The sequence below is a fragment of the Sturnus vulgaris genome, chromosome 15 (genome assembly GCF_052056855.1).
Source record: "Sturnus vulgaris isolate bStuVul1 chromosome 15, bStuVul1.hap1, whole genome shotgun sequence".
In the NCBI taxonomy this organism is placed as follows: Eukaryota; Metazoa; Chordata; class Aves; order Passeriformes; family Sturnidae; genus Sturnus; species Sturnus vulgaris.
Genome location: NC_142257.1, coordinates 16,595,432 through 16,622,654, shown reverse-complemented (window position 1 = coordinate 16,622,654; position 27,223 = coordinate 16,595,432). Strand labels below are relative to the sequence as shown.

At 38.9% G+C, this 27,223-nt stretch overlaps 1 protein-coding gene across 1 annotated transcript in view; it reads right to left on the bottom strand.

Annotated features, from left to right (window-relative positions):
- Positions 1–26,991, bottom strand: part of DOCK2 (dedicator of cytokinesis 2) — a 156,640-nt gene extending 129,649 nt beyond the window's left edge. Inside the window, exons 1-17 of the mRNA XM_014887685.2 lie at positions 26,895–26,991; positions 19,343–19,426; positions 16,576–16,616; positions 14,902–14,957; positions 14,659–14,755; positions 13,449–13,597; positions 11,669–11,804; positions 10,164–10,318; positions 9,455–9,536; positions 8,834–8,969; positions 8,197–8,272; positions 7,154–7,230; positions 6,697–6,822; positions 5,738–5,862; positions 2,904–3,002; positions 1,406–1,478; positions 1,228–1,331 (exon numbers count right to left, since the gene is read on the bottom strand). Of these exons, the coding sequence (XP_014743171.2) occupies positions 1,228–1,331; positions 1,406–1,478; positions 2,904–3,002; positions 5,738–5,862; positions 6,697–6,822; positions 7,154–7,230; positions 8,197–8,272; positions 8,834–8,969; positions 9,455–9,536; positions 10,164–10,318; positions 11,669–11,804; positions 13,449–13,597; positions 14,659–14,755; positions 14,902–14,957; positions 16,576–16,616; positions 19,343–19,426; positions 26,895–26,931 (1,653 nt within the window). The 5' untranslated portion in view covers positions 26,932–26,991. The remainder of the gene's footprint in view (positions 1–1,227; positions 1,332–1,405; positions 1,479–2,903; positions 3,003–5,737; positions 5,863–6,696; positions 6,823–7,153; positions 7,231–8,196; positions 8,273–8,833; positions 8,970–9,454; positions 9,537–10,163; positions 10,319–11,668; positions 11,805–13,448; positions 13,598–14,658; positions 14,756–14,901; positions 14,958–16,575; positions 16,617–19,342; positions 19,427–26,894) is intronic.
- Positions 26,992–27,223: the final 232 nt, after the last annotated feature.

The window sequence follows — 27,223 nt, the reverse complement described above, 5'->3', positions numbered from 1 at the left end:
ATGATTGTATCAGGCTTGCCAAATAATTACTTCCCAAATTTCTGGAAGCAAAAGAAACTCTTGACTGCCTCTTCTTGGGACAAGTCAGACAGACAATGGGAAAAAGATGAAGTTTTGATCCAAAAGTCTCTCAAAAAGTTCCAATACCTAAAGACAGTTTAAACTTAGCAGTTTCCAAATTACTTATTTTGAGAGGCCAGGTGTAGGACTGCTTTAAACACTTACAGCTTACAATTACTGTTTTTAATACTAGAATAGGCAAGCATATGTCAGAAAATCTGTCTGTTTCTCACAACCATAAACTAGGTCAACTCCATTTAGCGTTTCTCATCCATGCTATCACTTAAAAAAAAATTACTGAGCTGATGCAGAAATGAATTAGGTGGAATTTCATAACCAACATTAACCACACAGTCCACAATTTTCCTTCTAGTCTCAGTATTTTAAATGATAGTTTCAATGAAGAGAAGATAAATAACTATATGCTGCCATTAATCTCTTTTGGCTTGCCTAAGCAACTTGATTTAGTTGCATGCATCTCACTTGGTATTAATGATACAACAAACTTGTTTACTGAGAAGTGTGCTGAGAAATAACTTAAGTTTCCTTTGTACTGGAAGTGATTTCTGGTTCTTAGTTCTTGCTAGACACAATTCTCCAAGAGGGCAAATAAAACAAAAGTCAAAACATCTGTTCCCTGCTTCCTTCACAAAGTCAAAGAAGCTGTTTCCAGCCAGGGCTAATTAAGTTATTCTTCACACCCGAAACCAAATTGCTGAAATTTTCACTTTTGCTCCTGAGGAACTACACAGCAGTTTAAAAGAAGCATTTTCCTGACTGCATTCCCAGATTATTCATGAGATAAAGATTCCAAGTGGATCAAACACTTCCCATATCCAGCAAGAGGAAAGGCACCCACCCAAGTACAGAGCTGCAGCACAACTTTCTCTATCCTACAGAAGGCCAAAAGCACAGCAAAAAAGTAAAGCCAGTAAAAAGGGCAATCATGTCTCACTGTGCTTAGATAATATCTTTATGTCATTAAAATGCAGAGCAATATTTACTGGCAATGGAACAGGCTACACCTATTCATTTTGTTCAGATGAAAAACACAGTATTATCTTTGGTAGAATAATAAAATCAATCTAGCACACAATGCAAAGGCAACAGTGTGAGAAAAGATGTCTTGTGAGAGAAAGAAAGAAAGAAAGAAATCTGAGCCCATACCTTTAGGACTAACAAATCATGGACGCCATCATGGAGAGTTGTTCCATCCACCTTCATTAGTCTTATGTAGGCCATTGCAAAATTCTTTTCTCCTTTATCTTTAGCTGCAAAGCAAAAGATTTTGGGTTGACTTCCCATCAACGAATTAAAATCCACTAAAATAAGATTCCCTACTTACACTCTTGAGTCGACCTGTGCCTGAACGTGAAGCGCAGATGAATCCTATGCATGTCCTCAATGGGGACTGATACCTTTTGTAAAATCAGAAAACAACAGGGACAGTTATGGGGGGTGGTTTCACATGTAATGAGCCCAATTTTAGAATAAATAAGCCCCACTCCTTCTGTTTCCAAGGTGTCTTTCACAGGCCATTGCAGACTGTTGAGCCTGACCAGCAATGATCTGTCAGACTTTGCTCAGAGTCTGGCACCAGCAAAGGAATGAAGCACAGAACCCAGTGAGTTAATGCACACAGGTGCTGGAAAATAATCACACAGCAGAAAATAACCCTACTGCTCACCCTTTTAACCACAGAGAAAATAACCCTACTGCTCACCCTTTTAACCACAGAGAATTTAGACACCTCTGCATTATGCAACTCCCACCTTGCAGATACAGAAATTGGCAACCAATTTATTAAACAGGTGAAAAGTGTATAAAAATTCCACCAAATGACATTGATGAGATTTTAGTGATTAAATTTAGTGTAAAGCCTTGAGGAGGATCACAGGAACTTGCAAGTGCTTTATTCTCAAAGCAGCATACTTTAGGTAAAACATGCAACAAAAAAGGCCAACTGTGTAAGGGAAAGCACAATTTTCATATTGTAGAGTTTATAGCTCTAAAAATTTAAGGACTTGCACACCTTTGTGTGCATTCACAACTTCCCTTTACAAATTTTACTGGAAAATGCCTTAATATTAACTATGCTTTTCAATAGGATCTACTGTTAGTGACCCTGTACACAAGATTGAATTATGGAATAATTTTAAAAAGGAACTAGTAAAATAAGGAATAAACAGAATGGGTCAATGTTTTCAAAACAACAAATAAGCTTCTGTTGGAAATCACACTTCCATTCCCTCCCTGTCCTTCACCATCACAGGTAACACACCTTAAGGTAATAATTGCAAGCTTGTCATACATGGCTATTTTTTCTTTTAAAAAAATCATGCAAGCCTGCTTTATAAGAACTGTTTCTGGCAGCTTCTGGGCATTTTGCAATCATAAACATTAAAGCTTGATTAGGTAATTGTTAGTGTTTATCTAAAGAGAAGCATGACAGCTTTTTCTTTTTGAAATCAGAAGAGGGGGTTTGTGTTTTCATTTGGGTTTTGTTTTGGCCTTGTTTGTTTGTTAATTGAAGCTCCTTGTCTCCATTGTTTCACCAAAACAGAACAAATGCAGTATTTCATTTTTGATGAGCCCTGTTAGGACATAAGGTGATCTAAGATGATCTCATTTGTTTTGCTGAACAAAACCTACACATCATTTTCTAGGCCAAATTTCAGGCCTCGGTGATCATGTATCTCTAATAACTGATGTATGACTAAGACTTCATGCTTCAGCTGTAGTCAGGGACAAGATGTTTTTTGGAGGAAGATGATGCTGTGCAACCTTTCTGTGTGAGGCATTCATTAAGAAGTGAAAAAAATTAAGTAAAAAAATAAAGATACCTTCAGTGTCTCCATCCACCGTGGCTGTTTGACCTGGTAGTAAACAACAGATCTGTACTCGCTCACGGGCTTGTCCCCTGCTCCCAGGCACACAGCATTCTTACAAAAGGAGGGAAGAAACAGTGCTCAGTTATAGCACGACCCAAAGCTGCTCTTAGGGTTACAGAGGGTTAATGAATGAGGTTTGCTTTGAGAAGTATTCTCTCACCAAGACCATTGGTCTGGAGACCAAAAGAAAAGAAGATAAGCAAGAAGAAACCTGCAGCTGCAAAAAGTAATTTTAGAAAAGTTTTATGGAAAACTGAGATGGTTTTCCACCAATCAACATTATGTTGACCAATTGTGACCAGTGAAGAAAGTGGAAACTTTGTAGAGTGTATAAAAGACAGCTAGGTGTTGTAATAAACAGGATATTAACCTTCTGAAATGTAATGTGTCTGTTCGTGTGTCACACCCACCTCTACAGCAACACTTCAGTGCCTCGTTAATTTGGGCACATTTTGGGGTAATTGAGCAAAACCAAGAAGTCTCCTCAGAGTCCCAAGCTGGGAATTCCCCCCTGGCCCTGGGCCATGGCTTCCCCCCAGGGGCTCTGCTTCCCACCATCACTGTGGGCTTGAATTTGGATATGGCATCATTCAAAATTAAATAATAATGACAGCACCAACAGGGGGGAAGCATTAATGTGAGGACACTGCATTTTCCAAGCCTCTGAACATAAATATTCACCATAATCTATGGGTGCAGGCAGTGTAATTGCATTTTACAGGGGTCATACACAGTGACTCTAAGAGATGTGTGAAGAACATAAAATCGACTTGATTTCTTCATCTGATGAATTCAAGTAACCAACATGTCATCTCAAGTAGTAGAAGAAATACAAAAGGAAAAAGAAAATTAAAATCTAGCTTCATTATTCCACTTATTTCTCCATTTACTTTTAAATACTTTGTTCAGCAGAGTCTCAGAAGCTCTAGGCCACACACCAGAGGTGACTTCCAAACTGGACATTGTAGATGCAACAACAATAAACAGAATTTCCCATTCTTTAAACACCATCTGAACTAGGACAGAGCCAAGTGAAAGATCTGATCATCTTCAAAACTTGTGTTTTTCTTTAATGAGTCTGTGAAGACTTGTCTGGTCTGGCTGACTGCAGCTGAGCTGTACATGCAGAGGAAAAAGCTTCTGCTGGACAGGGAGGAACCAAGATCCTGAACCTGCCAAACATGAAACTAAAGTCCCTGAAGGAAGCAAACATTAAATTCTCTTCTGAAGGCACAGATTCAATTAATCCAATCCGGGCTGTACTAACTGCTGCAAAGGTGCAATAATCCTGCTCAAAATCCAGCAAATCTTAAAAGTCTGCTTCAAACACCACAGGATGCCCTGTGACCAGAAGGGTGTGATGCTGATACCTGGAGATGATTTGTGTGCTCTGGTCAGAGGGATTTAACTGCAGAAAGCAATGTCTCATCTGCCTGAGCAGAGATTTTTCAAGGTTTATGCACCTACTTGTTTGTCACCTCTGTGACATTCACTTGGAACAAAAGTCTTATTCCTTGGAACAGTGAATCAAGGGCTGGTTCTGCAATGGAAGTAGTTTGATACCTAAACAGAACCAACCAGTTTCCTGTGTAGTGGACACATACCTGTTATGAGAAACATTAATGTAAATTCATGGGATTGAAACTCTATTGGTTTGGGGTATCTTTATAGGCTAAAAGGAAATACCAGTACTTTTGTTATTACTTGCATTCAACAGCATTTCAATTAACTCCTCAAAATTTTTGTTTAAATATATCTATGGCATATTACCCACAGAAACTAGGTCTGACATTTCATCTCAAAGACAATGAGACAAATTCACTTTCTCCTAAGATTTGCAGAAATTATGTATCTGCAGAACTGAGCATCTATAATACTGGAATGCAAGATTTAATGCATGGTAATAGGTTCATTTCTCTAAGGAATATTTTTGTTTATATGTGATTTGACAGAATACAGAATAGAGATAACTTCTGTGCATGTGAGTCATGGTCAGCTGCTGTCATAGGTTCAGGCAGTGTTTTGTAATCAGGGCTACAGTTTGTTGTATGGACTTTAAACATTATGTGGGATTAGAATTTTTTCAACTTACATTTTAGGTCAAGCAGTTACTTGCAGTTCATAAACAAGTCATGAACCACAGTGTTTTATTCCATCTTTATTTTATCTCAAGAATGCCTTTATGATTTGACCCTCACGATCCCAAAACTATAAAGCTCAGAAAATGACAGGTCAAAAATGCCCCTGAATACCAAACTGGTGATAAATCCTAAGGAATAGACAAAGGATCTTCAAAATGGGAATAGACAAGCAAACATTGTAAATATTTATGTTGCATATGTAATTGTCACTACTTTCATTCTTTGCCATGTACTTAATTCAAGAGACAGTGACACAGACTTCCTGGCACAGATCAAGAATTTGTTATGCAGCAGAAATGGTACTTCTAACATTTCAGTGTGCAAATTGCATTCCTCAGGGAATTTCCTCAAGAAAAACCCCAGAGTGAGAATGCAGTAATTGTCAGAATCAGCATTTGTTCCTTGGCACAGCTAAAATAGGTCATTCAATGTTATTCCTTGTTACATTTTTATGCAAGACTTTTATAGGGCTTTAATAGACAGATCACTTTAAAAATCATAAAACTTATTTGTCACAAGATGTCACAGGATGTAAGTAAGGGAATTGAGTTTTTGAATAGTGGTGTTTTATTAAATGTGTAAATTAAGCCTTACATCAAAAATGCAGCTCATATTTCTATGTTACAGAAAAAAAAGAAAACTTACTGGCAACACTTTTCCTTCTTCATCACAGACACACATTATCACTTCCACATTTCTCTGAGTTGTTTTATTGTATTTATCAAAATCTCCATACAGCAATGTAATATATATGTCATTTCTTATATCTCCTAAAAAGAGAAATTGAAAGGTGAAAAAGCAGCTAAAATGCTCTGAGAGCATAGAATCAGCTGAACTGCACACAAGTACCTCACTGTTTGCTATGAAACAGATAAAAATGTATTATTTTCCATCTGAACCTAAATTCCAGTGCTTTATCTTTGCTAAGGCAAAAACTAGGATGTGAGGAGAAGCCAAAGGGAGCTCGGAGTGACTCGAGGCAATTCTCATCCTGCCCCGACACCTGCTGGTGAGCTGGCACATTCCCACCAGGAATATTCCCCAAATACTCGGCTCTCCTTCTGGAGGCAGCATCATATTTTAATTCTCCCCTCCGAAGGAACTCATATGACTTTTAAAAGGATCGAGATTTTTCTTGAGTTGGAGCGAGGGAGGTTTCCATTATTTGGTTTTTTTAAAAAGGAGATCGGCAGAGAGTGAGCGATTTCCATTGGAAAATACCTTGTCCTAAGTACAAATGAAATCAGGATATTTCAAATTCTTTTGTTTATTATTATTAAAGGACAGTAACAAAAACAAGGTTAATTTAAAATTCAAGTGACATCCACCATAATCAACTTACAGGATAAGAAAGTTATGTACAGGGAAGTAAGTTTATCCCTCACCGTCTGGATTTTATTTTTCCTGTTTAAGTATTAGAAACTACTTTCCAATGATTTCACTATTTTTTATAAGCTTCTAATATGGGAATAAAACTTACCATGAGTGAATTCGAAAGATCTGTGAGTTAGCAATTACAGAAATAAGAAAGGCAGCAGCTGATGCTGATTAACATAGGGAATGAGAAGAAATCCCTTCCTATGACAGAACAAAGCACCTCCTACCTGGCATGATTATTTCAGGGAATCCCAGCTTTCTAGCAACAACCGTGGTTCTGTCTACAAGGTGTGGGTAATCCTTTCTAGTCTGAGTCACATCTCCAACCAGCATTTTCACAGTTACCCACAGACCTATAAAGTGCAAAAAAAAAAAAAAAAAAGAAAATTACATTTTTGGTATGAAAAAAAAAATCTGTCTTCAGATGATTGCCTCTTCTACCCACTAAAACAGGGATAAGAATTCACTTTTCCTCACTTCCTGTAGATGAAAGTAAAAACTCTGCAATGCAAAACTGTCGCTACTAATTTAAATAGCCCCTAAGATTCTGTAACAAACTCATGGTTCCTCAATTGCAGCTTCAAAGCTGACCCACCTCCATGGTGGTACTGCAGCTCCAGCATAAAATGAAGTTTCACAAAAATACCGTGTCACTTAAAAGAAAATAAGGAAAATGTACTTTACCTTGTCCACCACTGTCGCCTTTTGATGCAGTGATTTTGCTTAGGAGACCGTGTAAAAAGTCATTTTCTGCCACTACCCTGCAAGAGAAGCAGCAATGTCTGCTCAGGAATTAAGTGCTAAATATATCAGACAGCATTTAAACATAAGTGACTAACGGCCTCAGTGTTTGCAGGATTGCCTGGTTGTGATATATTCGGTATTTTTATTATCTCTCACTCAATTTGCAGCCCACTCACATTCAGCTGTGTGTACACTGAAGTGAAAAAGATTCAGTCAGCCACCAAGAATGGTGTTTGGTGACAGTGACAATGTGACTGCACTCACCAATGTGCCACTCCAGCTCAGTCCACTTTCCCTGACAAGCAGGCAGATAAATGAACTTGGAGTTTTTATCAGCCACTTTTGGATTTAGAAACAAATTCGCACATAGCAAACATGTTGGGTCAAATTGGAAACAAGAGAAAAAAGAAACCAGTGTATTTATTAACACCTGGGTCTTTCAGAATTAAATTCACCCTCCATAGAACATAGCAGCAGTGCTATGTAGGACACACAGAGTCATTTCCAGTATTTCCACTGGTATCTCTGCATTTGATCTGTGAGCATCAAATTTTTAGGCAGCTGCTCTGGCATTTCTTCTGAAGATAGTATATGATAATTCTATTACTTTTTAAAGGAAATAGAGTTTTTACTCAGATTTTTCTCAAATTCTAATCAGAACCAAGCTCATAAAGTAGTAGTTATCCTTGCTTGTAAAACTCACTTGTAACTATTTGACTTGGGTTTGTGAAATCAGACATGGTACCAGCTGTCTGAAGGAGCACATTTGTGAAATTATACATTAATTTAATGTGCTGTGATACTTCTGCAAGTATAAAATGCCATTTAAAGTCATACCTTAATAATTAACACTATTACAACATAAAATTGTTAAAGGAAAAATTTCTTATTCTTTAACCATTTCACAGATTGTTACAGCCACAGAGATAGAGAAATAAATATTTTCTTTCACATATAAAAAAAGATATCTATGACACTCTTACGGATGAAAGGGAATGAAATGCTGCTTTTCTTCATCACTCTCCGATTTTCCTTTTATGATATCTGTAATATCCATGACTAGAAGAATAAAAGAAAAATCATTATCATAGAATCATCAAGAACACATAAAAACAATTTTAGAATAGCTTCTCCTATCTATGGATATCCTTGTGCCTCAAGGTAAACGTGGATTTTTCACCAGCAGGGGAGGGGTTGTGGGGCAGAGCATTTTGAGCAAAGTCCACACTACAAACATGCTGCTGTGGGGAGAGAGGGGGAATTCACACTGGTTTTTGTATAAACTCGTGAATACAAGTATCAGAGCTTTGGTGGTGCTTTTGGGACATAATCACTGACTTGATTTCATCTGCAAGGGAATCTGTTATCAAATTGGTTCTGTGCTTTCACTCACAGCTTGGCACTCGATGAATAATTAGGAAATGAAACTCAAAAGTGCATTTCTGACTTGAAATAAAACGCCAACGTGGGCGCAGTCTTTACAGACTTCAAAAAGTACAGAAACCACTTGCTAGAGCTGATGGCCATTCTGACATGTCTTGGTGGAGATTTTAATAGTCCAGGGCTGGCAAAAACCCCCAGATGTCGTGGCTGAGCCATGGCACAGGAGACAGCAGGTACCTGCCACGCCGAAGGGCCGCCGGAGCCCTTGCGTGTATTTCTTTGAGTTGCTGTCCCTCAGGTCCATCCTTCCCACTCGCACTATTTGGCAAACTAAATAAACCTTGTCTCTGCTAAGGTCTTTATTTCCAAGATCCTAAGATACAAAGAAAAAAAAAAACAACATAGTGTTACTTGGGGGAAAAGCAAGTTGTGAAATTGAAAGAGGACCGCTAGTAATAAACGGAATCTTAGCAATCAATGAGAAAAAAAAAAAAGGAAACAAAGGCCCCCAAACGAAACAGACCCCAAAAAACTCAACAAAGAAATAGCACATCAGAAAGATGAAAAGACTGACAGTTTAAAGTTTGAAAAAAAATATAAGGTAAGATAAATAGAGAGGATAATAACAATCAAGAGATACAGCAGATAAACCCAAATAAATCAAATCATCAAAAAATCCATGAGGCAGCAAAGGGGTCTGAAGAAAGCCCACTGAAACATTGTCACTGCCTTAAAAACTCAGTGACTGTCAGCTTGCTCCTGCTTCATCTTGATCACTCTTTATGAGATCTGACAGTGGCCACAGAGAAGAGAATTTCATTTTCAGATACAAAGGGAAGTAAACTGAAAAACACTTACTGTGAACACCACTTTGAGATTGTTGAGCATATCAATTTCCTTTGGAAAGCCTCGACTTCCCCATCTCACCAAGTAGTTCTCACTGTTGGAAAGACAAATATCTCACTGTCAAGTAATTTAAAAATTCTCCCTTTACACACTGCAAAAGCTGCATAACAGACAGTCTGTGGTGATGATTCAAATCTAAGACCAGACTAAAAAGACAAGAAAAACACTATACAAGTATCAATAGTAAGTTTTAAAATAGAAGCTTGAACATAACACAAATGGGCACCTTCTTTTTGAGGCAACTTTACCATAGTCATTGTCTGTTTGATGGGAATGCTCAATAGGATCTTAATCTACCCAGAAATTTATACATTTAATTCTTTTTCCACTCCTTCCCCTTCAGCACTTTACGGCAAACACCACAATACTGCCCATCTAGAACAATCTCTAAAATTTGAAATGGACTCAGGCTTTTCCAAACTTATGAAATGTTCACTCCAGGAACTACCTATGAAAATATTTGAAAAGTCAGAATCCTTTAGAGCCAGAAAGCAACGAGATCTGTCCATGCTTCACTCTGCTTTTGCTTTCACTCTGCTTTTGCTTTCACTCCTTTTCTTTACATATTCTTTGCATTTTTATATTATTACAGCAGATTGGCTATTATTTTACTTCATTTTGGCTGGTTCTATTCTTCTGCAGTCAGAGGAGGAAGCTTTACCTTATAATTGTTGACTTCTGTGGGTCATAGAGGGCCATAAAGAGCTCAGCATCCTCTCCAATTCGGCAGACAAAATTCCTCACAAAGACATACAGGCTGTGGGTGGGGGATGAAGACATTCTGGAGTATGATGCATAATCTGGTTGATCCTTTGACTACTCAGGAGGAGGAAAAATCAGTTAATAATAATCCATGAATTGAAATGGTGCTATACTACAAGCAGTTTTACTTTCTAGTATATGTAATGGTTAAAATTGAAAAGGAGAGCAGGGAGTTGGACTCAGTAATTATCATAATTCTCTTCCTATTGCTATTCTCTACCTAGTGCTCTTCTATGACTCCTATGTCTTAGGCCAGTTCTTCAGCCAGTAGGCAATGATGTAAAGGGGGAAATATTCTCCCCACTCTTAAAGAAAAGAGCAAATATCAAGATGTCAGCACTGACACAAGCCTACAAGCCTGAAAGAATTTATTTTTGAACACAGTAGGCTGTAGCAGAAGGCCTATGATCCACATCACAGTGGGGTTGCAGTGTGCAACAGCAAAATGAAGTCAGTCTCTTTGAAGAGGAGACAAAAACCATGCTGAGATCAGGGCACAGCTGAGCAGGTCCAGTGACTCAAAAACAGGTTCCTGAATTCTACCTACCTTCCATCTTAACCACCAAGAAGCAGCTTCTTAACACTTCTAAACCCATTGTTTGTCCCTATTTTTAAAATAAGTTACCACAGTCTATTGCAGACTCTCAGGTTTCATTTTCCTTATATTGTCAGTTAATTACAAGGTGCTCTGCAGTGATTTGTCATGGGTGTTATTGAAGTGTCACGACAAACCAACTATTTTCTGTTTGGTGGCTTACTTGCTTTTTTACAGTTTACTTTCTCCTAAATGGAGAAAAGAACCAAAGAGGCTTACAAATCCCTGCAGAGATTTAATACTGCAAAAGGTCAAGGAAGTGTAGTCACCTGCTTTGCATTTAAAAAGATTTAATTTATGCACTTGTCAGCTTTGCTTTGGCTCATGAACTTCTGGCGTCCAGCAGATTATGCTGAATTTACCCTAGTTCCTCTTCAGTGAGCTTAATTCTTCAACTCCATCAGACTGACTAGCAAGCACTTAGCAAACAACCAGTGTAGTCACCAGATCTTGTGAAAACAAGCTGTGGTCAGTGCTGCTTTGGAGCCTGAACTCCAAGTGTGTGTGATTATTCCCTGTGCAATTCAGACTGCTGAGTAGTCCATGGATGGAGTGGAAATTTCCATATAGGAGCTCAAGAACAGATTTAGGACCAGCTTTAGACACGAGCTTTCAGCCCAGCCCACAGCCCAAATCCAGTGTACAAATGCAATTCAATTTAAAGCTTAGCCATATTTATAACACAAGACTGTGGATCTACTCTTAAGTTTGAATAAAAAAGTTTCCACCAAATTTTATGGTTCCATCCTTTAACCCTTAGACTAGTTTTTGTTTGGATTTTAGCAAAGGATTTAGCCAGTCATTCCTACCATTTCCTCCTTAATTCGCTCCGTGATTTTATTAGTTGCTTCTTCATGTGCATGAAACAGGCTGATAACACTGGTTTTATCTGGATCCAAGATATTTCCATCTTCATCTCTAACTATCAGGTCTAGCTCAAGGACTCTGTGAAAATACAAAAGGCATAATGGTCAGGTTATTTTCTTCTATATAAAGCTTAAAAACAGAACAAAGAGGCACTTAGAGATTTAAAGTAATAAAATTCAAATGCATGCAACAGTATTTCACTGAAGAAAAATTTAACTCTACCCCTGATTTTTTAAGCTGCTGTGCAGCATTTAGGAATTTATAGGAATGTCACCAAAGCATTGAAATGCCTGCCACATTAAAAAGATCGACCCTGCTCAATGATTTTTTACTGCTTTTAGCTTTTAACACTCAACATTTGTAATCAAGATGTTTAAGGTCTTCCTCTGACCTTCTGCTTTTATGTTGCTCCCTCACCCTTTTCTGTCCCAATACTTAGATCTCTTCTGCTCTGCTCTCACAGGAATAATGCCTTTTTTCCTGCCACTCTTTTTCCCCCTCTCCCACAGTGACCCCCTCAGCCCCCACTGCCATTTCCCCTTTATTCCTTCTCCACAGTTTGGAAAGTTTCCTTCACACCACACAACTCAACCCCACGCTTTCAGTAGCTCACAAACACTTTCCAGTTTGCAATCCAAATAATTTTAAACATCCCCTTCACCCTTACTCTTCCAAAGGAAGTACTTTACTGTCTCATAATACAGAAAGAATGTAAGAGTGACGAAACAGAAGTCTGAAAGCAAATGAATTTTAATGTTGTCTTAATCACAGCTGGGCCTCTTTGACTGGAGAACTTCAAAGTAAATTCTGCTTTTGAGTGAGCACTCAGCTCCACACAGTGCAGTAGGACATGTGTGTTCTACAGTGTGCTCTGTATGAATATAATTGATTACAAATTGGCATCCAAATCACAGTGAACAAGTTAAGAATTCCACAACACCCTGTGGTCATTTTTGACATACAGCCACACGTCATTGTAGACTTCCAGCTGCACTGAGGCCTTCAGGTCACAACAAACACAGCCACTTAAAATAGCAAAATACAGTTTATAAGCAGATTCTAACGCCTTTAAAAACAATACTGCAAGGACCTTTTTTACCAGGCTCTCTCTCCCCTCCACCCCCTTATCAGATGGTGGGACACCATTAACCTCACACAAATGCACAGTTTTGCCAAAAAATATGTTGTGTTGCAGTGACTTTTTGTTAGCAAGGAGCAGACGAGACACTTTGTTAAATAACTATTCTGTCCCTGGCAGTTTCACTTCTATTACCAAAACCAGAGTTCTGCCTGGAAATTCCCTAGTGTGGGTGTGGATGTGTTTGTTTGCAGACGTGGTGCAGTTTGCCAGCACCACTTTTGAGGGTCACTGACTGGACACAGGCCATGTTTGGGGCAGATGGACAAGTTTTGGGCCCCAAGTATGCTGGTGATACATGTACACAGAGGCTGGTTATCTGACCTCATGTCTTCACAACTGAAAAGCTCATGTATTTATAATTAAGAATAAATCAATATTTTAAGAAAGCATTTTGCTATGAAAAGTCTCATCATGGTATCCATGCTCAGCACAGGAGTTACAGGGAGAAGTCTGAAAAGGAAGATTCAATATGAGCCACACTTCTGAATTCCAGCTTGTAACCATGAAAACTTGATCATCACCTCTTTGCTGCTGTGCATTAAATTAAATCATGCTTTCCAGGAGCAGTGGAGGCCACTTACTTGTTACCATAGTCAATTTTGGATGTGACTTTCTGTTTGAGCTCTTTGAGCTCATCCTTTGGCAAGGTCCCAGACAGAAGCTGTGACCTCCACTCCATCAAGTCACACATCATGGACTGCACCTGCTGGAACCGAGCCTTCTTATTTGTCTGAGAGAGAAAAAAAACTCAGTAAGTTTCAGGCTTCGAGCTGAAGTGAAACACTGGGCTTGACAACTAAAGGCTACATGTCATATGTAATGCTAAATGATAGCAGGAACAAGAAATAGGCAAAAGAGTGATGTGTCATACATAGTTTTTTAAGGACAGAATATCCCATGTGATCATAAAGAAATAAGATGGAATTTTGTATCAGGATGGTGAATTATGATATTTTTGTTTTATTTAATTAGTTGTTTTAAAATTCTTTAACAAATTGTCATCCAGAGAAAACATTACAAAAACTATTAACTTCTGTATGAGATACTGCTGGGAACAACAACACTTGATTGTGGTATTAAAGCATTTAAGAGAAAAATGAGACAATACACAGAAGGCACTAAAGCAGCTCTAGTGTCATTCACTGAAAATAAAGCAGGGTTTTAATTGCTGGCTTAATCAAATAATAAATATTTAATAAAAAGTGACATGTTTCAGAAAACTACAGTACATACAAGATCTCTTTGCCCCAGCAGAGATAAAGAAAAATCTTTATCTGCTGGGATCTTGGAACAGTCAGCACAATTCTTGCAATTGTCAGTTGTTAATAGATATTTGCTCCCAGTAACCCTTGAACAACTTCTGTTCTAGCAATCCAAGAGCAACATGAATTTTTTCCGAATGCATCCCAGTTATCTTTTATACTCCTATCTGGAAAATTTTCAAAGCTACAAATCAAAATGATGAAGATTTTATCATACACAGGATTCTCAAGGTTGAAAAAACAGGCATGAAGTTACATCATTCCTCAGCAATGTCAACTTTTCCTTTACAGAACCACAGAACCATCCAGGTTGGAAGAGACCTTCAAAATCACCCAGTCCAAGGCTGATGGCTGGACTAGATTTAAAGTCACCAGGCATTTAAAACCACTGAAGAAAATCTTAGTAGTGAGAAAGCAATTTCTTAAATGCACCCAGACCCTGCCCTGAATGTAGGAAGAGACAAGAACAAGGCCCCAGTGTGCACAAACAGGACTAACAGGTGAAAAACCAGCCTGTAAAATATCCTACCACATAGAGCTGCTTCCAGATGCTTCCCCATTCCCAGAGAGTGGTGGTAACTTCCTGGACTAAGGGAATCTCAGCAGGTATGACATTTTCTGTATGTCTAGGAAAGAGAAGGAAAGATCACAAAGAGTGTCTGTGTTTCTTGGGTGTATATTATATTTAGTGTGGGTGAGGTACATAAATGCCTTAAAACTCATTCTTCAGCAGACAAGCTCAATAATGTAATAAAACAGATAAATTCAATACCTTTTCTTTTCACCAGAAGCTTCCTTGATGTGGATGAAGGATTTAGGAAATATTCCCTGATGAAGGAGAAAAAAATATAAATCCACACTTATTCTCCAAAAACCTTTAGGTAACAACCATGACTGTGAACATAAACTATAATGACAAACTGTAATACCCAAACGAACTCCTGGTTATTTAGTTTTCTGTCCACATGGATGCATTTCTATTTAACAGACAAATAATAGAAGTTTGTCATACCTCTTCAAATATAGAATGCATAGGCATCTTTCTTCCTAAGAAATATCATTTTCCACCCCAGAAAACAGTTCAATTAAATACAATTTAATAAAATGCAATTTAAATTCAGTACAGAAACACTGTGTCTGTGCATCATCTCATACCTATTTTAACTGAGCTCTGTAGAAAATAAATGGTCACCAGACAAAAATTCTAATGTGACTTTCCTTGCTCTACAAAAGCTGAAATGTCTCAGGTCACTCTAAAGGAATGTTTGACACCCCGTCCATGACAATCCTCCCCTGAACGGGCAATTCTCACCTTGGTGATTAACGAGATCCTCCGTGGATTCTTCTCTATTCAATAACTCACAAATGGTACCACAATAATTCAATAAGAAATGTGCTACTTTACAAAGCCTTCCTCTGAATTAGATTGTGGCTTTTAAAGCCATTTGCTTTTAAGCACTGGATCTTAATCAAAACACAATCGTGTCTTATCACTTCCACATTTTTTTCATTAAGATTAAAGTTCAGAAAAGTCCATGAAGAAGGAAAGTAAAAGAAGAAGGTCCTAGAAATGGTAAATTTAGTGATATCTTAGTACATAAAATTAATTATACTTTTTAAAGCATGTTATGCATGATGATCTTGAAGCCCTTTAGCAATATTAGGAATTAATTAAGAATTAGTTAAAAGGAAGTGGTTAGTTCTGGTAAATATTTTCCGGTTTTAGTTTTAGGCTAAATTTTAATTGATAAAAATAGAAATGCAATGTAGAATAAATGGCAATAACTTTTTTCAGTCAAAAGAAATGTCAAAGTAATTAAAACACAGGTGTAGCGTTTTTATATGTTTGCATTGCTTCTCCCTAGAAAATCTTATACCAAGAAGAAGTTACAAACAAAAATGCTTTTCTTCTAGAAAAGTGAGTTGAAACGAAGAAGTAATTTTCTTGCTACTTAACTCAGGAGTCATCATACCCAGAGTAAAAACTTTTCCTCTGTGGCCTTCCATTTTCAGGTCTAAGAATACTGACTTTAGAAAAATTAATATGATTTTTGTACGTTAGAGATATTTAAGAACTTAAGCCTCATACAAGTTGTTTATATTGTTTGTAACCTAAAGAATCCCTGGGAAAAGTACTGAAACAAGCACATCTAGCAGCAAATTGATTCAAAATTCAATTCAAATGGTGGCTTCAACATTTGTTAACCTGAAGACACAACCATTTCTTCCTCATTGATCTGCTTTTCCCAGTCCTCACCTCTATTTACCAACATTGTCCAGGATGAATGCTGATCATTTTATTCATCTTGAAAGGAAAGAGTGGAAGGAGCTGACTTGAGAGAGACCAGAACAGAGAGGTCAGGACCATGTAGGCAGAGATACTCAAAGCTCACTGCGTGGGCTGACCCCTTAAAAAGTCTCACAGGAACAGACAGTGTGATCTTACCTCTGCTCCTTTGTACCTCACCAGGTAACCCTTGTACCAATCTGAAAGGAAGAAAGATCACTTGGTATGACAAAAAAAAAATGCATTACAAAGCACACAATAAAGTCATGGGGTTTATTTTACATAAAAAATACCTAGCATGGTGTATTTGTAAAAATTATTCCTTCAAACATACATAGCTTAAAGTGAGTAGCAGGGATTGTGTTAAACATGACTTGTATATTAACAAATATGATTGTATTGCTTTCAAGCCTTGCACAGTAAGTTCAGATAATTGTACACAGAATTCAACACCCCATGCTCACATAAAAAAGGCAGAATGTTTGTTTTGCAAAGTAATGTGTGCATACCCTTAAATATCTGTGTTAGCCAGATCCCCCATGGTCCTGGCTAGCCCAGGAGGCTCCCACTGTGTTCTAGGCCCAGCATTAATCCAGTACAGCACGTGGCTGATACAGACACAATTTCCTTCAATGTGAGAAGCTTAAGCCATTTTTGTGCCATGAGAAACTATAGATTTTGGACCCAATCATATTAAGCAGTTTCTGGGTGTAAATTCAAATTGGAATGTCAAGAAAACTCAGGGCTATTATTGGGCTCCTGCTCCATTTGTAACTAGAAAGCCCCTCTGAAAGGGAGTGCAGAACTGCAGCATGGCACGTTAAAAATTAATTCAGGCTTTGTTCCATCTATTCCATGGTTAAGCCTCTATAAACTAAAAAAACCATAAAAAATCAGAGTTCAGCCTTACTAAATAAGATCAAGGGTCACATCCACTGTGCATACACCCCATCACGAAAAATCACCTGCACAGCAACAATGTTTAACTCTGTTGAATACTAAGTTTTTCATCCCATGACTAAAAGCATACATTTTCTAATTGTCTTTTCATTAGCAGATATGATCTCTTTGCTATCACCCTTTCTCTCACAGGTATTGCAGCCATGCAAGCAAAGCATAAAATAATAAAAATAAATCCCAAATGCCAAACAGCACAGTCACAAAAATGATGCTAAAAGTCACAGGATGATTGCTGACCTCAAAGAAAGACTCAGGACAGATTTTTTTTAGGTTGTTCTGCAGTGGGATTTTTTTTTCATCAGTGTTTCATCAACAATAAAATTTCATCTCACTGCTAAAACGGAATTATTTGCACATAGTCTCAATTTACAACCAAGTGTGTAAAATTGGCTTCATCCCATTTGCTGTGAGAGCACATACATGTTCTGTGCATTAATTTTGTGCATGCAAAACCAACCAAAACAGGACATAAAGGAGCACAGGAAGAATTCTGTCAGCATTGGTTACTCGGCAGCCACAGCTGGCAGCACATTTTAAAGATATCTGATAAAAGATGAACTTCACTCACACAATGAGAAGGATTCCACTTCTTCACTGACAAACATATTCCATAAAGCAAGGCATGACAGAGCATGGGGAGGGGATTCAGAAAAGGCTTTTAGATAAAAAATAACCCCATAAAATCCGCACTCCACTCGCTAGGCTGGGCTGATGACAAATGGACCCCAGGAATCCGAAGCCTGAAATGCTATTTCTGCAACTAACAGGCAATACAAGGATGAGGAGGTTCCTGGTTTGTGTGCATGTGTTTTGTTCTTAACCAAAATGTTTAGAATGGAGGCTTAAGGAATTACTTTTTTTTAGGAGACGACACAAATCATTGTCACTCTGTTGACTGCTGAGTGACATCAATGTTTTCACTGATGCTTAAAGATATTGAATTCATCTTACAAGCAGAGGAGAAATAATTATGTTTTTGTGCCCCAGTACATTGTAAATATGGTTTTTCAGGTGCTCCTCCCTCAAATCCTTTGTTGTTTCCGGACAAAACAACCTAGAGCTCTGTTTGGTGGAATGGGCTGGGTTCAAACAGCTTCAAAATCTTTGCAGCCTTGTGACCACAACACCTCGGATGTCTCAACACTGAACTGGCCCTGCCACTGTGCACTGCAGCAATTGACTCTCTCTTAAACATAACTGCAGTTAATTAGACACACCTTCTATCAACAGAAGTAGGCTGAAGAAGATAATTTTACAATATCTTTTTCACAGCTTTAAGCAATTTGTAATTAAAAAAAAAAATCTTGACCTGATCAAGAGCATCACTGCAAGTTGATAATAAATCACTCTTACAGTGACATTTGCAGATCCCTAACTGCTGAGTTAGTAATAATAACTCCACTCTCCTTGCTTTATACTAATGGGAACCCCAGTGCTCTGTCAGACTTACAGACAATCCCTGGGTTGGGAAGTACTCACTGCCCATCATGCATGACTTGATTTGGATTTTTGGTGCTTAACATGCTCAATAAGTTGGATGGCTTTCAGAACTGTTCCTATCATGCTGACACTCAGATTTCTTTCACTGGGTTTCCTCATTATACAATAGGATGATTACAGAGCTCAATATCTCATAGCAAGAAATATTTAGTTTAGAGGCTAAAAGTGTACTCCTTTAAATTTTAAATGGAATTTAATGTAACTTCCCCGAGGTATATCACAAGAAGGCACAAACTTCACAAACTCTACAATCACCTTGATGACTTCCTCATTTGGTAAAGGCATCCCAAAAAACCACATGTACTGTAATATGTCTAATTTTGGCTCTTCAGAAAAGATTAGGCTCTTCCTCAAAATACACCACCACTAAAAATAAGGGCATTAGAAAGCTACTGATGTCACACAGGGACCTGCTGTGAGGTGAAAGGATTATGCTATTCACAAATAAATGGAAAATGTGACTTACCTTCACAGGACTCCAGGATATGGACCACATCCCCAATCTGTAGAGACAGCTGTGGTATCCCTGTGCCTTTGAAATTGTATATAGCTGGAAAATTGGAGGATGAAAACAATATTTTTCAATGCGGCCACACAGAGTGAAACTAAAAACCACATGTGGTTATTAAGGTGTGGATACTGGGATCAATACACTAGGCTAGACAAACAGAACTATAATTCCATCAAGAGGCTCCATTTGTCAGCATTAAATAATTTCTTTTCTCGTGAGAATGGAAAGGTGATGAAAAGGGCCAGCACTGAAAGCAAAACCCAAGCAAACGAACCCCACAGAAAACTCAGCAAGCACAGGGACACCAGGTATTGATCAGCTCTGCTCTGCACAGGATTTAGGAGCCCTGTTTAAATGCAGGGCTTTGATAAATACACAGTCACAGTGCTGGGGAATTGTTTGTCTACTGGCCCAAAGGATTGAAGCAATTTACAGCAATTTATGGCTACACTGGTATGGAAGGTCACAGAGATGCCTGTGAAAACAGAATTTACTGAATTCTTTCCTGGGTTTAGATGCTTTAGTTTAACATGAAGTTGTGTTTCATATGGAAACAGAACCAAGTTTCACAATTTTCTGCATTCTCTGTATGACTCTGAAAAGAATAGAGTAGCAGTGGATTTTGAAAGTGCTCTAATCAGAAACTTATCTGCATGTGGTTAAGAAATACCAGCATTTCACAGAGAATTCAAGAAAATGAGCTCTTCACCAGTTCTGTTCCAGGGCTACAGGATGTGGGCTCCTATGGTAACCATAACTCTGTAAATTCTTTTTTCTTCATGGGCTTGGTTACGAATTTCTACAACAGCATTACAGCAGAAGTGTTTACTGAAGCTACAATCACACAGGAAAACTGGCCAAAATACAAAGAGCTGGGAGCCCAAATAAACTGTGCAGGTGGGAACAGGTGACCCCAGGTGTGCAGGAAAGGAGTTGGTCAGCAGAGCCTTGGCTCCTGGCACTGTCCCCATCCAGCCACACACAGCAACCAAACCTGAAGGATTTTGGATGAGGGAAAGCTGATCTATAAAGCAGAGTTTCCCTTCAGCATCTTCCTGCGTTCCTTTTGCTCCCCTCTCCAGCTTTGTAAAGCAGGATATTCATCTCTGCTAGTCAAACATTTATAACGATGCATTTAATTTAAATTTTACTTATTTTACTTAAATTATCAAAGTCTCAAAATAAATTGCCTTCCAGGAAAACGCCTGAAGTGGGAGTGTAGAGCTAAATAGATTTCTCCTCTTAACTTGACAAGTATTCCATTAATCATGTTTCTTGTTTCTTTTGGCATCATTTTATTTGATATTTCTGGAACAGAAATTAGAAGGAATTTCAGATTGAAGAGGCTTACTGGACCATGAATAAATTCTTGTTTTTGTTGACATAAAGAGGCTCCTAGCAGCTCCTTCTCCTGAGTGGGGAGAGCAAGGCTTGAATCATTCAACATATGGGGAGGAGTAAAATAAGTATAACTTTGAAGTGAGGCTCTGCTGCTCAGATTCAGCCATTTGTTCAAAATAATGTTGAAAACACTTCCTCAAAACTGCCTTAGCCCAACACAAAATTGAGTTTACATGGTATAGTACATGTGTAATTCTATTCTGACTGGTCTCTTTGCCAGAAGTGGAGGATGGCAAACAACCCTGCAAAGTTCTTAAGACATTTCAAGATACATTTCCCTGGAGTGTTTGGGGGGTGGGGGGATGTGGGTGCATTCCCATGCTCTTATACAATCTTCCTGAAAAGTATGTGGAGATCAAGATTAATGTTGGCCAGTAAATACTTCAGATTTCAAAATATGCACTGCTCTACTTAGTTGTAGCTGTCTCAAAATATACATGCAAATTACTGAGTCATATATTTACACTGCATTTCAGTTTTGCTCTCTTAAAACTTCATTAACACCCCTGAATGTATTGAAAGGTGCAGTAACAAACTGGCAAAGGAAGTGGCTCTATCAGCTTAGATATTTCTAAATGAGTAAGAGGAAACTTAACAAGAGGTATTTTACTGTAGAACTTGGATTGTTTGGTAGGATGAGTTTAAAAATTCCCTGTTTTGGGCTATAGACCTATCTATGTATTTTATGATAAACCACATCCCAAACCACCTTGCAAAAAATGTAACAAATAACCCAACACCTACAACTACATCCATAGCTCTGATCTACAGCACCAGACAGCTTGACCATCACATCTGCTTTTCTTTTAATTATTAACTGTGAACAAAAATTTGATTATTATATCCAGTTATGTTTTCTGTCAGATGTAAGTGATGTCATTCCCCTTAGAAACTGAGACCCTCCTGAATTTTGTGTGTCACCTCAGAGTTCACCAGCCAAAAGCAGGGTTCCCTTTCCTCCACCCTCTTTTGAGATTCTCAGGATTGTTATGTGCACAAACATGTTTAACTCATTATTATCTTTAAAAATAATATATGAAAACCCCACGTAGAGTTCAAGGTTTTTTTTGATGGGATACTCACAACCTGTTGTTGGCTTTTTTAAAAACAAACTCTCCAGTGAGTAAAAAAAAAAGCCCTTTCAAGTCACTCTGAAGAATTTTCCTACTACTCCTCTCCCGGGCATCCTGCATCCCAGCTATAAATACAAAATGAGCCAGAATCCTTCAGGTGCAGGAGTGACCTGACTGAAGGCCCCAGCATTCACCCTAAGTCTAACAGCAATGACTGAGCTCAGGAGCTGCTGAAGTCATGGAGTAAGGTCAGAGGGAGAGATGTGGATGGCAGATGTCCTCTCCAGCCCCAGTGGATCTGCACACAGATGCTGCAGGATTCTACCAGAATGGCACACAGAATGCCCAGAAATTCCAATTTTATAGCAGTGTTCCTAAGTAGGGACTTTACAGTCCAATGACAACACAGTTGGAAGATTTTCCCCTGAATGAGCAAAGGAGGAAAACCATGTCTTTAGAGCTCACCATAACCTCTGTGGTAATTTGACAGCACACACGACTCAGCAAAGAAATAAACCAAGAGCCCAGGGCAAACCCCTGAGATTCTCAGCTCCCTCCAGAGCTGAAGGCCAGCACACCACAACATCAATATTCCTCAGAGAGACAGGGGAAAATGCCAGGTCAGAGTGCCAGGGCCAGCCTTCCAAAGTGCCCCCAGTACAAACTGTACCTCAGGACAATTCCCGTCCCGCCCAGGAGCAGTCCCAAAGGATCCTCTCCTGCCCAGCCAAACTGAACGTGCTGCAAACACCGTGACCCTCAGCAGCTTCTGGTGTCACCCTGACACCCAGAGCCTGAGCAAAGACATCTACAGTGTGCATCTCAGCAGGGAAAAATGGGGAATGAAGAAAATCCCTCTGCTTCCATTGAACTCCTACTTATCTATTGCAGAGCAGTTGGGTCTGATACACACACACTCCTCACTGCATAAATATGAGTACACTCCTTTATAGACGGCTGTGGTTAACAGCCTGGCTCACAGAAAACTGTTAACCTTCTCTAATTTAAATTGCATGTCCTCCTCAAATTAGAAAATGGCCAGCAGAAAAAAATCAACCCACCCTCATAGTGTTGTTAGAGAGCGTTTACACACACACAGAAATCCGGAAGAGTCACAATATCCCAGGTAACAGAACCCTACCTCAAGAAGCTCCATTTCCTCAGTGTTAAAGCCACACAGTCTTGCTATTTCCATTATTAGCCTGTAAGCTACTGCAAAATGGGAAAGGTAAAGGAGGAAAATCCCACAACCTGCAACCCTGAAGCCATTTATTAGCCCAATAATCTTATGAGTCTTTGCTGTCTTCCTTCACATGTAGTCTCTGTCCTGTTCCTTATAAAAAATACAAGCATTACATTGTTTCATTTTGAGACTCACGTTTCTGTAACAAGCCATGTTTCAAGTTGTTTTGCTTGGCTACTTTTCCATTCTTATGCAGAATTTGAAAAAAAAAAACAACTAAATTCTAAGGTATTGCTGAACCTGCTCCTAATTTCACTTTACCCACAACAGGAGGACAATTTGGAATGATTTTAATGTAATAACTCATTATGTGTTCTGCATGTTCAAACAATTGCTGATTAATAGGCTCAGCAAGCACCCTGTTTTATTTTTTAAATATGCAGCTCCACTTTTATGAGCAGTCAAGTACCCATAAAAGCTCAGTTCTTGGTGTTCTGGTACCATTTTCTTCCCGTGAGAACAGGGTGAAATTATTCAGCAAGGAGACAGATAAACCCCAGGTGAAAATATTACACAGATATTATACAGTCCTAACAGGATTACTTGACTTCTGGAAAGAAACCTGGAAAAAATGTGTTCCAGTGTTCCAAGTTAAGGCTCTTTCCTAAAATCTCACAGAGCAAGTGTGCCTTAATAACCACAACACAGCCACCATTCTAGGACAGGTCAGAAACTTAAACTTCTCCTAAACCTCTGGGGGGGAGGGGGATAGAAACTGTTTAAATTTATAAAATTTATTGTGAATCATGCTCAAAGGGTAACTCTGCAGATCCCAGCTAATGAGCTGTTATCTCAGAGAACAAATGAATACAGAAATACAGATTTCTTTACTTGCTTAACCTCGGGGCCAGATGGAGGTTTTAGCTGACCTGAGCTCCTAATTTTCCTTCTTAAACACGACAAAGCCAGGATGGATTACAAGAACCAGGAAACTCTAACATACCAAACTAGTTATATAAAGATATTGTCTCTGACTCTTTACCTACCTATACACAACTATAGCACAGCCATTTTTCTTACAACTCTTCATGAAGAGCAGGGTATTTAGCTGTGATTTTTCCTTTTCATGAATGACCATGGATAAGAATATTATTTCTCCAGCTTTTGCTGTCTCCCAAGGAGCTGGAGCAGTTTGTTGGGTTCAGAGGGTGCATTTCATGGAGGAAACGTGCCCTGAACAAAGCTCTGCTCCCTTACACCTCAATCTATTCAGATTTCAGAGATGTAGAATAATTTCAGAGAATTTCAGCAGATGAAATCAGATAGGTCAGTCTCAGTCCCGTGCACTCAGGCTGAGCATGTGCTTTTCTACACCCACTTCTCCCCACAATTTTGCTTCAAAAGGACAAACATTCATTTTCAGATTCAGCAGAACAGGAGTAAATCTGATCCTTGAGTTTAGAATGTCAACAAAATATTTCACCAGTTTGTAACTTTGCTCAAAATCTGAGAAGATGGCAAAGGTTTTCCATCAGGAAAGTGCCACCCAAAGCCACGAGCCTGCCACGAATATTCCATCCTGTCCTGTCCATAGGAATAACACAAATTTATGCTGGGAATGCTTCAAGACTAAGAACAGGTTTCACATGTAAAACCAGGATTGTACTTCCCTAGTACAAAGCTGAGTATCTGCTACCTGGACTACTCCATGTAGTTAAGTAAAACACAAAAGTGGGCACAACAGGCTGCAATTTACCATAACCAAGGCACGGTGTGGTCTTCCAGATCCACCCTGCAACACACTCTGCTCATCCAAAGTGTGATGGGCCCAATATTTTCAAACTGAAACTCTGCTCATCAGCAGAAACTGAAGGCATCAGGCACACTTCTAATAAGAGACTTGAAAATTCAATGTGAGGTTTGTAATCAGAAACTAAAACCCAAAGATTTTCAAAAATACAGAAGACAAAATAGCCCTGTACGTTCACAATGCTTCCAGTGTGTATTATTCCAAAAGCTCATCAACTTTCACAGAATTTGTGACTCAGAAGACTCAGTTTCAGCAGATTCAGTTTACCCATTTTTTTTATTTCCCTCAGTCACAGGAGGCATGCTCACAACAGACTGTAAATTAAAAATCCTCTTCCTTTGAGACCATAGTTGTCAATGCCCCTTGTTCGGGCCTCACTATTCCTTGAGTTTCATTTGTTTCAAATTTGGTAATCACACTATTTTCCTGCCAATTTCTAAAAATATAAATTTATTTAATTTATGGGACAGGAATGCCAGTGATGGTGGTATATGCTTGTTTGGGTTTGTTTGATTGTTCTAATTATTCTGGGTGCCAGAGTCTCCCATTTTTCTCTATATACTATATATATATATATATATATATATATATATATACTATATATATTATATATACTAATGTATATAATGAAATTATATAGAATTTGGTTTCCAAGACAGAGTAAAATAAACTGTTGTGAGCCAACAGTTTGGCTAAGGAAAGGAACTTCTGGGTATAAGAAGGTTTTTGAATTTGTACTCATCCATTAAATTCAAGCAATTGTGCAAAACCAGAGACAGAATTGCTCTTACTGAAGAAAGCCTACCATAAGGTATGCCCATTACATTACCATTCTAATATCATTGGGAAGTCCATTTGATTGTTTTTTATTTTGCTTTGTGACACACTAAACCACAGACACGGCTACAACTGTGGATTTTACATACAAATATAAAGAGCCTTATAAGTTGTTCAATAATAATTCTTTAACCCAGGAAATGGGCTTGGGGCCAGCACTATCTCCACACTGCAGGACACAACGTGCCCAGATTGTCTTTTCCACCAAACTCTGGGCTCACAGTGAGAGCAGCAGGGGAGCAAGAAGAGGGGAAAGGAAACAGCAGCAGCTCTGCAGTGTCAGTTCTTCCCAGTGACCTACTCTAGAGTAAATTGCATCGTTTTGGACACAAAAACAAACATCGCTGGACTGTCATTAGTTTTTGAAAGATTGTATTTCATGAGATAGTTTTTACTGTGTGAGGTTTGTTGTACCTTTCAAGTACCATTGAGTTTACTACAAGTGCAAAAATTAGGTGCTTCCTACTATTTGTAAAATTGAAAGAGAAAATACTGACATCTTTTATTTTGTAATGTAAACTGCCACCAGAACAGGTTACTTCTATTTTGCAATTCTGCTATTGGTGGACATGGATGTTGAAAAGTCATTATTTTCCTCTTATTAATTTCTTGGTGTTACATTTTATTTCATGAAGCCAGTTGAGTTTTTAGTGAATATCACTAAAAAGTATGGCCTACTTAAAAAATTTCTTTCAGAAGCATTTAGAAGGTTAATAACTAAGTAGTAGCATGCATCTTTCCAGCGCACTAGATCTGATTCCTACTTTTTTCAACAGCAAGTCAGTCCTTCATACAAGTTAACATTCATTTTAAGATTATTTTTCTTCCAAAAAGTACGACTTACCAACTCAAATATAGATATTTTCCCGTGACACTGACCATGAGGGACAATCTCGCAGAAACAACCGTACGATTCCCCTTGCCCTACATTTGCTCCCCATAACTTCTGGCTGCTGCACATTGTACAAGCCATTATTTGTTCAGTGTGCTTCTAGCACAGCCAGGTGGGAAAGGCTGCATTGCTGTCAAAGCTCAAGGTGACTCTCTCCGTGCCATTCTGTCTGAAAGATCCAATCTTTGTACAAATTCCATCCACGCCGGCGGCGCGGACGCTGCTCACTCATCACGGCGGAGAAAACACCTGCCCACGTCCTGCTCCACGACAAAGCCTGGGCTCAAAGGGCAGCTCCCTGAGCTACTCACCCACGCCACTCTTGTCTGTCCTGTGCCATGTGGCCATCGACCGTGGGTCCGTGAGGCTCCTGCCCAGCCCGGGGTGCAGATTTGGGGATGCAGAGCTCGGGCTCCAGCGCAGGCCCCGGAAGCGCCGGCGTGGCCCAGCCCTGGCACCAGCAGAGGCGGCTGCGAGGGCTCCGAGAGATTTGCTGCCTCTCGGAGCTTCCTTCCTCTTTCTCAACTCAAGATACTGAGCCTCGGTGTCATGGGGGAGGGGAATCCCGAGCTGGGTGTTTCTCTTGGCCCGTGTCAGCTGTGAGAGCACAGAAGCACAAAGGGACCAAAGCCACGCCGGT